Below are 14,074 nucleotides of genomic sequence, written 5' to 3'. Positions count from 1 at the left end.
CCGGCAGGCAGCCGTACAATGCTCCAGGAGACTCCGGACTAAACCCTGCATGTATGTGCTAGGCCAAAGTGCACGTACCCCCCGTATGTGTTAATGTGAGCGTGGCTACATGATTATATACCCCACTGATCTGAAATACTTTAACATTGTACCGACGTGACTGGATTGTCATGTTATGCCGACTGAATCTTGCACTGTACCTTGAAAAGTATAAAATGCTAATAAAATAGATTTGACAAAAAAATGGAAGGAAATGGTGAAATGCATTTTTTAAATAAATGGCATATCATTTAAGCTTGGTTCATACTGAAAACTGAACATTTGTGGTGATACGTAATCACTCCATGAGAAACCTACCATTTTGTGCCTCAATAACAGCAGGCTCGACTTGATCCAAGTCTTCTTTGACACTCATTTGCTTATCTGCAATAATTGCTTGCTGTTTGTGTAGTTGTTCTTGAATTTCTTGACTCATCACCTACAAAACATTTGTGTGTCAAAAAAGTTTTGAAGAGTCCTCTGATAGTAAATTTCACATTAGATAGGTATATTTTCATAACATTACAGGCTGTGAAATCAAAATGCCTGCGGTTAATTAATTGAAATGAAGGAAACCATATGCTACCTACCCTGCATACGTATGCAGTGAACATCTAGTAGTGTTTCCACACTTATTGTGCTACTTGGTCTAAGAGTGTAGTCAATTCTCCTTGGGTCCATTGCACACTAGGTAACATTAAAATAGAATAAATAATCCATTGGAAATCATATTTGTGAAGGTCGTATGACCCATGAATAGAAATAGTGGCAGGCATATTTGTATTTAGGCTGGTCATTCACTAATTGTAGTAATTGCTATATTCCCTAGGCAAAGTAGCATGCTTGTTGATGCATTTCCAAGATTCCATCATGACAGTGGAAGATTCAATATTATATTTTTAAAGGCTACCACTTGGGATGAGGTATGGAGGAGGTTATCTAAATTCCACATGCAGGGGTTTAGCGTTGAATTAATGACACATTATAGTACCCATGTTTGTTCAGTCTTTAGAGATACAACTGGCTGACAGGCTATCTACTCATTTTTTTGATATCCTTACAAACATTTTCTGAGGGTGAAATTAAGCTAGCTGTGGTGGTGGAGAATGTAGTATTCAAAACAAAGTATGGAAGTACTTGCAGTAAAATGAGGCCTACGAAATTTACCTTCTTCTTTTCCGCTTCCTGTTGATCTTTAACCATTTTTTTCAACTTGTCATTGGCAGCTGCATTTTTGACTTCCAACTCTTGGCTTTTTATCCTCAAGTCACGGCGCAATTCTTCAACCTACAGTGATTTGCATGTAACATTGAAAATTAGTGCTGTGCACCTGATTATTTGTAGTTTATAAAGTAAATCGAAAACAACTGGAAAGCTTTATACCTGATCAACAGTTTCCTTTATCTTTCTTAGGCCAACATTCAAATGCATCTGTTGTTCTTCCAGTTCACTCCGTTTTTCGTTGAACAAATCAGCATAGTGATTAATGAAATCTAAATAATGTCGTGGTGTGATTGCCATTGTCCTGCCTCCTCTCTTAGCCAATCGAGCATTAGCCTAACAAACAGAAAAAAAAAAAAAAATATATATATATATATATATACATACACACACATAAATTTATACACACTTTTCAATCAGTGACAAATTCATGAACACCACCATTGTGAACAATCCCAAAGCATGTTTGTATTTCACAATTTCTTTTTAACAATGCCTATCAAAAGACAACATTTTCTTTATTTTTTTGTCTTAGTACAACCCCAGGAGAATGCCTACACTTGTATGTAAAAAAAAACGAGACTCTTAACAAAATAGAGCAACCTTTTAATAAACGTCTATACATCTCACAGATAATGTACATAGTGGTTTTAAATGTTCCATTTAATGTGCAATAAAAGATTTTAAAATCCAAGCAGACATTAAAGAGGCATTCTGGTGTTCTTACTGTTGGCATGCAGAAATGGGTAAATAAAACTTTACAAGAAGATCCATTTAGAAGACACAATGAAAACTACATACCAAGAATGCAGCAGTGTCACAGACTGTTCCTCAGTTCCTTTTCCCGACCTAAAGAAAGATCTCTGAACAGGGGGACCTAGTTGTTCACACATCATTTGTCAGTCTGTTTTAAGAAGCTTCTAACCAATAGACTTTGGATTTAATTACTTTTATCCCCTTTATCTACTCACTGCTGTAAGAGCCTCTTTTTGACATGGTTAGCCCCCACTTCTTGCCAGAAAAATTATGTAGCTTTGATTGGAAGTGCACAGGGTCCCTGCCAACCAGGTCCCCTGTGCCAGAACTCCATCCCTGAAACTGTACCCCAATTAGCCCAAATTCAGACTCCCCTGTACATTCAAAGACTGAACTCAGACCAATTGTTTGTATCAAAAATAATTGTTTTATTTTCAATTATAGAACCAAGCAGGACTTGTTACAGGCAAATATGATTGCACTTTTCAAGACAGGTTGTTAAAAAGCAAGCTGGATAAATATTGACTTATTACAGGTTTGTAAAAAATTTGCAAATACAGTTGCAATTACTTTTGAATTACATTGATTTACTTTTCAGGATTACTTTTTCAGAATTACGTTTTCTACTCAGTGTGATATGCCTAGATATCCCACTGGGACATTTCCTGGATAGAAGGTAAGTAAGTCCGTTTCTTCTCAACACACAGTTTCGTAGATTTTCATACAAATTTCAACTCCACACTTGAACCTTTTTCCACAGAAAAACAGTCAATCCAGTCCTATGGGATAAAACCAGGTTATCGGTTTAAAGGTGAGTAATCGGTCTTGGGAGCTGGGTTTCTTGGGTTAGAACCAGGGTTTCTCCAGGGTCAAGGATGCATTCCAAGAGCACCCCCAGCGGCACTGGGGCTGGGGGGCGCAGAGTGCTGAGGCCCAACGTTATCTAATGGGGGATAGGGACCTCTGGTTGGTGGCTGCTCACGGGCACACCACTTGGATGGGGAGTACAGCTCCTAGGCTGGAGCTCAGGATAAAGGGGGATCCATGATAGCACACAATGTGCACCCACAGGGGCGGCTGGGTGCAGGATCGAAGTCGGGAGCCCGACTGGTTTCAATGGGGAAGCTCCGGTCACAACTAACACTGCAAGCTCAGGCACGAAGATCTTCTGGAGGCGAGCACCGGTTGGAGTGGTAAGGTGGGATGTTGAGGGATGCCGGAACACTATTGGTTGGGCCACCCAGGGCCGTGGGGCATCAGGTGCAGGGGTGGCTTATGGTGTCAGGCTTTTCTTACAGGCTCGCAGTCATACTAAAGATAGAGACTGCAGGCGTCGTCGGGAGAGTTGAAGTAGGTCAGGATCACTAGATCCTAGTTCAGGATCGCCGGGAGACCTCCTCGTGGTGCTGGGCCACTTAAATTCGGACAGTGGGCGTCTGGTGCTGACTCGCTGATTTGGCCGGAGCCAGAGTCTGTTGGCGAGCAAATCCGGTGCTCATGGGAGACAATGTACTTCTCAGTAAAGGCTGGGTAGATTCTCTGGGTTCTGGGGAGCTATTGGCTGCAGGAAACACCAGGATTCCACTGGCACGGATCGGTTTCGGGACAGGACGGTAGGGCGGGGCCAAATCAGTTGTGTATTATCTGCATAAGTGACTATGTGTACTCCAAAAGGTGATACCACCTCTGTTAGGGAACACGTGTAAATGTTAAATAAGGTGGGACTTAGGGAAGATCCCTGAAGTACTCCACAAAAGAGGGGCTTCTGCTTGAAGTTCACCTCATTGACAAAGACCTGGAAAGATCTATTACTCAGGAAAGACTGTAACCATGATCGAGCAGTTCCGGTAACACCCAGTTTTCTGAGTCTGTCGACCAGGATGCAATGGTTTACTGTGTCAAAGGCCGCACTGAGGTCAAGGAGAAGGTCCACAGCGGTGCTTCCAGAGTCCACTATCTTTCTGGACTCTTCCACTTCTGAGAGCAAAGCAGTTTCTGTTCCCTGAAGGGGACGGAAACCTGTCTGGGACCGATAGAGAAGAAAACAAGTTACTTACCTGTAACTTTGGTTCCCCAGTATTGGTACTTTCATAGATTCCCATGCTTTGTATCATTCCCCCGTCGTCGGAATGGGAGCCTCGGTAATAGAAAAATACCATAGCAGTAAGTACAAAAGAGAAAAGACAGGCCTAGGCCTCATCTCATTTTGTAGCCTATCGGCCTCTTTTTGCAAAAGAGACCAAAAATGTTGCAAGAATCAATCAGAATAGCCTTACCTCATAGAACCCTCCTGAGAGCGCCTCAGAGTTTCGTAGCCGTTGTGTAAAAGTAACGACCTGCGCTAAAGGCTGAGCTTTCCAAGTGGAGGTGGGTGGGTGCATGGGAATCTTTGAAAGTACCAATACTGGGGAACCAAAGTTACAGGTAAGTAACTTGTTTTCTTGCCCCAGCATTGGACTTTCATAGATTCCCATGCTTTGTATCAGAGTAGCTAGCAGTAGGAAACAAACAAAGATTTTGTTCTATGCACATCAACATAACCCAGCATAAGTATTATCATAGATAGTCAAAATACTTTGTAACAATAGATAGGTAATATTATCAAATACAAAATGTGCAATAAAGGAAGGAGGGATAGAAGGGAAAGCTCACCGCTCACTGGAATAAATTCCTCAGGACTGCTTGTCCGACTGCTGCGTAACTTCTTGTGGAAGAATCCAAACAGTAGTGTCTCGTGAACGAATGGGCACAGCTCCAAGTAGCTGCCCTACAAATGTCCTTGATAGGGCACCAGAGAACAAAGCTGTAGACTATGGCACTAATCTCGTAGAATGAGCCTTGATCCGTCCTTTCAGCGGCTTCCCTGCCGCCTGATGACAGAACTGAATTGTGCTGGCAATCCAACGTGATATCCCCTGCTTTGATAGGGGTAAACCTTTTCTTGGAGCGCCAAAAGCGACAAAAAGTTGCGATGTCTTCCTGAATGCCTTTGTACGTTGAAGATAGAACTTTAAGCATCTTTGGACATCCAAAGTGTGGAGAGACCTCTCCGCCAGAGATAAAGGTCGAGGAAAGTAAGACTTTAGTACTATAGGTTCGTTTAGGTGAAAATCCGAAGGGACTTTTGGGATAAATTTTGGATTTGTCCGTAAAATCAAAGACTCCATTTGAACTGTAAAAAAAGGTTCAACAATCGTGAGCTTGAAGCTCTCCAACCCTCCTAGCTGTTATCGCTAGAAGAAAAACAACTTTCCATGACACAAACTTCATGTCAGCTTTATGGATTGGTTCAAAAGGAGCCCTCATGAGACGGGCAAGGACTAGGTTGAGTTGCCAAATATGAGGAGGTCTCACCAGAGGGAAAGCTCTGAATGGACCCTTCAGGAATTGTTTGATCACCCTCGCAAACCAAAGAGAAGGACCAGAGGTTGTTCGCCTGAACCTAGAGATCGCTGCCAGATGCACCTTAATGGAGGAGTGTTGAAGACCTGATTTTGCCAAAGACAATATGTACGGTAAGATCTTATGAGGAGCCGAAGTATAAGGATGAAGATTTTCCTTTTGGCACCATGCACAAAAACGTTTCCATTTTGCTCGATAAGTCCTGTTTGTACTAGGAGCCCAAGGTTGAGCGAAAATGTCCTTGCAAGGGGGGCGTGGCCAAGATGGCGACCTAACCAGACGCTGGATCGCGAGGCTCCCCAGGCCCTGAACCCACTTTAGCCCCTAAATAACGCTTCTCTACCCCCTAAAACATCTACATTTTCCCGATACCATTGGAGAAAGCAGCGATCTCAACTTAGGCGGGCTCCGGACGCTTGTGCTCCCCTGCCGGAGAAAGAGCTGAATCCCGCCCGGAGCGGCGCCACTTTCCCGCCGAGCTGCGAGGGGGCGAGCACTGACCTGCCGACGAAGCTCTGGAGGGGCTCCAACCGGGGGGGTATACTGGCGGACGACGATGGCTGAGTGCTGCCCTGCACCAAGACCCACGAGCTAGAGGCCGCATTCCCTGGGAAGGACGACAGAGGCAGGCCCGTGAGGCACAGCGGGCCGCGAAAATCGAGGCCCCGGTCTCGGGCCTAACCGGAGCAGTCCGCAAGAATCCCCGGCGACCCTAGGGGAGCCATGGACCAGATCTGAGGAGTCCGGAGGCTCAATCGACACCAGTCGCTAGTGCGCTGCCATCGGGAGGCCGATATCGCACACGGATTGCATGGTGCAGACTCTCGGGGGAGCAGGACCCGCCACGGAAATCGAGGCCCCGGCTGTGTGGCCTAGGGTGAGCGGAGCTGGACTGGGGCTCAGAAGAACTGCTGGCAACCCTGGGGACTGAGTCGCGCGTTGTGACTGTAGGAAGGTACCTCCTGACTATGGTTGCCCCCAACTTTTTGCCCTGTGTTTTAGCTGCTTTTTGACATAGTCGACCTGGGGCCCTGCCAATCAGGACCCCAGGCCTACTGCTCTCTCTTTAAAATGGATTCCATGTACCTTAGGTACATTTCCAATTGGTACTGGGCCACCTTATCAGACCCTGTAACTCAGGGCATAGGTGTACCCAGGGCCTACCAGGGGCTGAAGCATGTATTATGCCACCCCTGGCTGGCCTCCTAAATTTGACACAACTGGCTGCATGACAGCTGGGGCAAAGTCGTGTAATCACCCTTTGCTATAGATATAGTATACCTATATCTAACCCTAAAATGGACACACAGATTCCTATCAGTCACTCCTATGGCAGGCCTTGACAATCCTGAAGGCAGAGTGCTTGGAATCGTGTGAGATGGTGCTCTGGCATGAGCTGAGCCTGTCTGCAGCTTGCGGAACCAAGTCCTAATAGCTGTTCCATGATATCGCATACCATATACTCTTAAGTGCATTATAATCCTCGCGGTTAAATGCTATCTTTGGTATTGCTTTATCAAAACATGTCGAGTAAGGTGTCATACGAATTGGAATACTAACCCCTCGCCAATTCTGGCGAGGGGGTTAGCATTCCACCCTTCTAGAGGGACACGACATGTATGTAACTGTGAACCCCGGTTAAAGTTAAACGAAGCCTCAGCTCCACAAAATGGATGCTGCCACCACAGACACGAGTCTGACCCCCTGCAGCTGGGAGTCCTTCCAGCGAGGGGAGCCTGGACAAAGGGTTTCCTGTCAGGGGCGGTGCTAGCACCGTCCCAGACATGGTTTTGTGTATTCTGGGTAGGCAGGGCTTTACAGGAAGGTGACTGCTGAGTGGCACCCCGGTGCTCACTACGCATAGGCCGGTCAGAACCAGTTCCAGGGGCACACCAGCCCCTGGCCTGGGGAAAGTCCGGCATGGGAGAGGGGTGTAACCACCCCCCTCCTAGTCCCACCCATAGGTAGGACCTAGTCACCGGGTCAGCCCCTTTTCTTAGTATAAAGATGGGAGCAGGCCCCCTGTTCAAATTAGATCTTTGGAATCAAGACACGACTTTCTGCGAAAGACCTCAAGATTTCCTTCTTCAAGATTCTCCCTTGTGGCTAAGGAGTAGTCACCCTGCATCAAGTGGGCACCATCCTAAGAACACTGCGGTCTGCTGCAAGTCCTTCTTCACGAATCCGACGACCCAGCTCGACGAGACCTGGCTTCCCTGGCACCTCTGACCTCTACTGAGAACCGTGAGTGCGACGAGACCTCGAGGGACCGACGATCGCCAAGACTGCACGACTTCTTTGCAACAAGCCCACCGTGTGCTCCACTGGTGGGTGCTTTGGGGTCCGAGAAGCCCCAACCCTGAGCAGCTCCAGCACCGAAGATCAGCCCTCCAGCATCTCCACGATCTGCGTGGGGCCCTTCCGCTTTTGCGTGCTCACCGCGCTGTGTGGCTACTAGCCGGCTGGCTTGTGGCCTTCTTCACGACGCCCGACGACATCACTGCTGCTGGTCTGGTTGCTCCAGACTGGCCCTTGCTTCCTTCTTCAAGAGAGGCACCCCGGACCCTCCTGGTCCACTCCAGACGCCATTTTGAGTCCACCGCGTGGGCTTGAACTTGCCAAGGCTTTGTTGCCCAATCCTGGGTCCAGCGACGCAGACAGCTTCATCCATCGTGGGACAGCTCGCTCCTCCATCCTGGTCGCCGACAACGCCTCCTGGTCCGTGAGATCTGCGAGCACAGCGTCACCCACTCACCTAGTCGAGGTGACTACCATCCGGTACCCTCCTGGTGCCACCTGACTACTGGCTAGTAGTCTCGAACTTGGTCCCCTCTGCTTTCAGGTGTCATCTTCCTTCGATCCAGGCTTGGATCCATCGAACTTTCTTCACTGGTCGCCTGCCAGCAACTTCTTTCTTCCAGGCTCCTGGTCCGTCTACGAGGATTCCCGACGTCTTTTGAGACCTATGCAGCTGCAGCCCCTGGGCTAGGTAACTTCGGCATTTCGGTGCCCCAGCATAGCCTCACTATCCAAGGGTCAGAATCCACTTTCGTTTTCCTCCTACCAGGTCGGGTTCGCCCGAGAACACTAACTTTGTCTTTACTAGCTACCATAGACTTTGTCCCGCATCACGCGTGAGAGTGCACACTCTGCACCCGAGTCCCCTGGGTCTCCTAGAAGTAATCTGAAGATTCTATAGTCAAGATCTAGCGATTCCAAAGCCTATTAGTACTGTACTTACCTGCTAGTAATTTCGCATTCCACTTTCAGAGTATATGGTTTTCCGTGCCCCTCGGGCATTTGTATATACTGTGCTAACTTAAGTATTTTCGTAAGAGTTTTGTTTTGTGCTTAGTACCCTGTCCTCATAAAGAGTACAGGGCTGTTGTGATTCTAATAAATACACTGTTTATTTTCATAACACTTGTGTGGTGTCCTTTCACTTGGTGTTCAAGGGGTATATGTGGTATAACAGCTGGCTTAACACGCCCTCTCGAGTCTTTAGCCTTAGACTGCTCGTATCCACGCTACTAGGATAGCTGGTCTATAAGGTTGACTTACAACCAATCATCAATAAGGGTTGCTGGACTGATACATAGTGTTCACTAGAATAGTGAGCACTGCATATCAGGCCACCTTCTCACAAAGACGACGAAGAGTACAGTTATGAAGTGGCTCGAAGGGAGCGCACATCAGATAAGTCAGAACCAGATTCAAGTCCCACTGCGGCATCACGAAAGGAACAGGGGGGGGCGGGGGGGGGGGGGGGGAGGGGGGACATATGAGTGATGCCCTTCAAGAACCTATTTACAATTGGGGACTTGAACAAAGAGGGCTGATCAGGAAGATCAGGAAGCCTCAAAAAGGCGGAAATGGCAGAGAGGTAGCCCTTAATAGAGCCCAGAGCAGAGCCCTGCTGGGCAAGAGAAAGAAGAAAGAGGAGAACCTCAGAAAGAGGGGCAGAGAGTGGATCCACAGCCTTTGCAGCACCATGCTGTTGTGATTCTAATAAATACACTGTTTATTTTCATAACACTTGTGTGGTGTCCTTTCACTTGGTGTTCAAGGGGTATATGTGGTATAACAGCTGGCTTAACACGCCCTCTCGAGTCTTTAGCCTTAGACTGCTCGTATCCACGCTACTAGGATAGCTGGTCTATAAGGTTGACTTACAACCAATCATCAATAAGGGTTGCTGGACTGATACATAGTGTTCACTAGAATAGTGAGCACTGCATATCAGGCCACCTTCTCACAGTGACGTCCCGTCTTCTCTTTAGTCGACTGTTTCGACTATCGGTGCCAGGGATGCCCGGGTTCAAGCCTTGTTCGAAGTGCGGTGGACGGTCTGGGCAAGAGGGTGGCGGCAGTAGAATCCGTGGATCTGGCACGCAGCGAAGAGAATGAATTCTTGCGACAAGAGGTGTTCCAACTCCGGGAACAACAGGTGGACCTTCAGGCACACCCAGAGGACCTGGAAAACCATTCCCGGAGGAACAACATCCGCGTGCGGGGTGTTCCGTTAAAAGCTGAGGGAAACAGCGTATCCTGCTACTTACAAGACCTCTTCAGGGAGATTCTTGGGGAGCCAGCCGACTTCGAGGTCCGGATCGATCGTGCACACAGAGTCAGGCTGGCGAGGCGGGCCGCAGCCCCTCCACCGGACATCTTGGCATTTCTTCCAGACTTTCCTCTGAAGGAACGCATCTTACGAGAGGCGCGTCAGAAACAGCCTCTTAGCTTCCGAGGTCACGCAGTTGCATTATTTCAGGACCTTTCGGCTATCATGCTCCAAAAGCAGAAATCCTTCCATGCAGTCACGTCCTTCCTCCAAGCCAAAGGGATACCGTACTCTTGGGGGCACCCGTTCCGAATTATCTTCAAATGGCAGGGAACCCTGCACCAGATGCGCTCCTTACGAGACACTTGCACCCTACTGGACATCGACTTGGTGGAGGAGGACTCACCTGGGGGACTGTCGTCGCAGCGGCTGCGCAATGGATTCTCATCTTCACAGGCCGACGGATGGCAGCGGGTGAGTAGACGCCGGCCTCCTAAAAAAGGCCTCAAGCCCGACCCTGAGACAGTGGCCCAGGAACAAGCAGCAGCTATCTAGGAAGTGGTGAAAGACACGTCAAGCTCTGAATGACACACCGAGGTTCGGGGGTAGACATAATGCAACATATCCACGTAAGGGGGGGGCGGGGCCGACGGGGCTGCTGCCACACCGTTCCTCTACGTTATCCTACTAAAGATCCGGACTACGAGGTAGCTGATCTGGGCTTGGAGGCTGTCAGTTGCCAACGCCACGTTTCCCAATACTGACTTGACCTATTGGCCTCCACGAACATGTGACTGGTCCAGGACTATTTTGTTCTTTGGGGGGTTGTTTTTGGGGGATTCACCAGTTGGGGTTAGGGAGGGAGTCAAAGGGGAGTTGGGGAGGGGGAGCTTTTGGGGTTGGAGGGGGAGGGAGGGGGGCCCTCCTTGTCCAAGATCTTTTTCTTTTTAAAGCTCTCCGTACCGCCACACAAGATGCATTGCTTAGCATAGGCCAGCCTAACCGCTTAAGATGGCCCACCCACTGAAAATTCTCTCCCTCAATGTGCGAGGGCTTAACAATCCCAATAAGCGCAGGGCGATACTCTCCCTCCTGGAACATACCGCTGCTGACATATGCCTCCTACAGGAGACGCATTTACTGCCGAAGGATCATCACCGCCTTAAGTCTAGGTCCTTCCCCCTGCAATTTTTTTCCTCAGCAGCTAAGAAGGTGGCAGGCGTAGCAATCTTGGTGTCCAAATCCTTCCAGGGACAGGCCTTACAGAAGGAGGCAGAGATTAAGGGCAGGCTGCTCATACACCGCTTCATGGTTGGGGGACACACACTACTAGTGGGTTCCATTTACGCACCTAACCAGAGACAGGAGAAATTCCTTCACACAGCACTAGAGGCAGCCACTGCCAACACGCACCCACATCTACTCCTGGGAGGGGACCTCAACATAGTGTTCCACAACACGGCGGATCGTAACAACCAACGCTACGGGCAAGTAGGGGCACTTTCTAAAGCAGGTCACACTCATCTCTCAGATCTAGGCCTGGCTGACCTATGGAGACCTTTTAATCCCACAGCCACTTTACACCTACTACTCAGCAGCACATAAGTCTTATGCACAGCTTGATTATTTTCTATGCTCTCCGCAGCTAGTCCTCTGCGCGCAAGACGTGGACATTCTCCCAACCTCTCTGTCAGATCATTCCCCGATGCTGGCATCTTTCCTTTTCCCGAGTGTGCCCGGTCCGCAACGACATTGGCGCTTACGGGAAACTCTGCTCCAGAGCCCTACTATAGTGGAGCGGATTGGGAACACCATCACTCAATTTCTCACTCCCAACGCCAACACAGATACTAACAAGGCCACCAAATGGGCCGCTCTCAAGGCAGTTCTCCGGGGAGAATTCATCTCCATAGCGTCGGCTAATAACAGAGAACGCGCTCTGAAAAGAGCAGTAATTGCCCAACGCGTCGCAGAGCTCGAGCAGATGCACCAGCGCATGGGAGCGGCACGAGCATGGCGCCAACTCTGTACAGAGAGGAAAATGCTGGCAGCCATAGACCAGGACGTGGCGGAGTACACCGCCATACGTCTACGGCATGCCTACTATACCGGGGGAGATCGGTGCGGGAAGCTTTTGGCGAGTAAGCTACGTGAGCAATGCCAAAGGCAGGGCATTCGCACCATTAGGTCCAATCGGGAGCGCTCCAATCAGGGGAGCGAGGGCCAGTCCAGAGCAACCGGACTGGCCAGTTAAATTCAAAGGTTCGTCGGTACTGGGGCCACAAGCCAACGGCAAGCGACCGGACCAACGCGTTGAGCCAAAAAGTGCAGAGGGGCCCCCCGCAGCTCTCGGTGAGTGTAGAGGGGTGAGCTTCGGTGCAGGAGTGGCTCAGGGCTGGGGCTTCTCAAACCCCAATGCACAGCTTCGAGGGTGCCTCGGGAGCTGCACGGTCAGCGCCTTGTGGTCTTTCCAAGATGGCCGGCCCCACGCTTCAGGTCGCCTCCACGGGTCTCAGCTTTGCAGGGACTGTGGATCGGGCTGTTAGAAGGCAGGAACACTGGGCCTTGTCGAACTCTGTCGCTCAAGTTCCAGCGGGAACTGCAACAAAGCAAACGTTGAGGTGCTGGATGGTGCCTGTTTGCACAGGGTGGTCACTCCTTGACCACAAGGGAGATTCTTCAGTCTTCTACGTCGAGTAGGATGTCGAAGGGTCCAGAGTTTCGTTCCATAAATTTCAGTCAGGATAATCTGAATGCTTGGGCATTGCTCCCACTCTTATACCAATCTGGTGGGCTGGATTACCTGCTAGGTCCCTCCTATGGGTGGGACCCAGGAAGGGGGTGGATACACCCCTTTCCCTTTGTCCAGGGTCACGCTGGGGCTGGTGAGCCCCAGAACGGTTTGACAGGATTATGCAAGGGGAAGCCTTGTGCTCCCCAGGCAGTGTCTGGTTTCTTTCAAACCTCCCTGCTACAATCCACCATCTCCTGTCTGGGGTGGTGTGACACCTCCCCGCGACAGGAAACCCTTTGTCCAGGCCTCCTCTGCCAAGTTTTGGTCAGCAGCAGGAGGTCAGACTCGTGTCTGTGGCAGAAGCGTCCATTTTGTGACGCTGAGGCTCTTTTAAAAACAATCGCGTTTTAGTAAAGTAACATGTCTTCTCCCTCTAGAGGGGTGGAATGCTATCCCCGTCGACAGGACTGTCGAGGGGATAGTATTCCAAATCGTATGACACCTTACACGACATGTTTTGATAAAGCCAAACCAAAGTTAACATATAACCGCGATGGATTATAATGCACTTGATAGTATATGGTATGGCATTATCCCGGAACAGCTAAGGGAATTGGTCCCGACAGCCGCAGACAGGCTCAGCTCATGCTAGAGCACCATCTCACATAAGACCAAGCACTCTGCCTCCAGGATTGTTAAGGCCTGCCGCAGGAGTGACTTATAGGTATATATGTGTTCAGATAGGTTTAGATATAGGTATACTATATCTATGCAAGGGGTGCTTACACCGCCTTGCCCCAGCTGAGTGATCAGCCAGTTGTGTCAATTTTGGATAGCCAGCCAGGGGTGGCAAAAGATATGCTGCAGCCCCTGGTAGGCCTTGGATGCACCATTGCCCTGGGCACCTATAGTGCTCTGTACAGGGGCTGATAAGGTGACCCAAGTTAATTTAGTTATGCACCTAGGATACATGGAATCCATTTCACAGAGAGGGCAGATAGTTGGCCTGGTTCCCTGCTAATCAGGGCCCCAGGCTAAGTCGAAAACCAGCTAAACACAAGGCAAAAAATCTGGGGTAACCATAGTCAGGTATCCACCTTCCTACACCCGGTTAAAGTTAACTCGAGCCTCAGCATCACAAAATGGATGCTGCCACCACAGACACAAGTCTGACCTCCTGCTGCTGGAGTCCTTCCAGCCAGGGAGGCCTGGACAAAGGGGTTCCTGCCTTGGGAGGTGCTAGCACCACCCCAGACAGGATTTTGTGTATTGAGGTAGGACAGGCTAAAAGGAATGAGACATGCCTGGGGCACACAAGGTGTCCCCGTGCATACCCCGGTTCAAACCAGTTGCTGGGGCAC

At 49.2% G+C, this 14,074-nt stretch overlaps 1 protein-coding gene across 1 annotated transcript in view; it reads right to left on the bottom strand.

The window, feature by feature from the left end:
* DYNC1H1 (dynein cytoplasmic 1 heavy chain 1) overlaps nt 1-14,074 on the bottom strand; it is a 1,654,074-nt gene that overhangs the window by 809,266 nt on the left and 830,734 nt on the right. The window contains exons 49-51 of the mRNA XM_086937823.1: nt 1,423-1,596; nt 1,207-1,326; nt 358-478 (exon numbers count right to left, since the gene is read on the bottom strand). Coding sequence (XP_086793949.1) covers nt 358-478; nt 1,207-1,326; nt 1,423-1,596 — 415 coding nt within the window. The remainder of the gene's footprint in view (nt 1-357; nt 479-1,206; nt 1,327-1,422; nt 1,597-14,074) is intronic.

This window comes from Lissotriton vulgaris, chromosome 9, assembly GCF_964263255.1.
Source record: "Lissotriton vulgaris chromosome 9, aLisVul1.2, whole genome shotgun sequence".
In the NCBI taxonomy this organism is placed as follows: domain Eukaryota; kingdom Metazoa; phylum Chordata; class Amphibia; order Caudata; family Salamandridae; genus Lissotriton; species Lissotriton vulgaris.
This window is presented reverse-complemented; position numbering and strand designations above follow the sequence as displayed.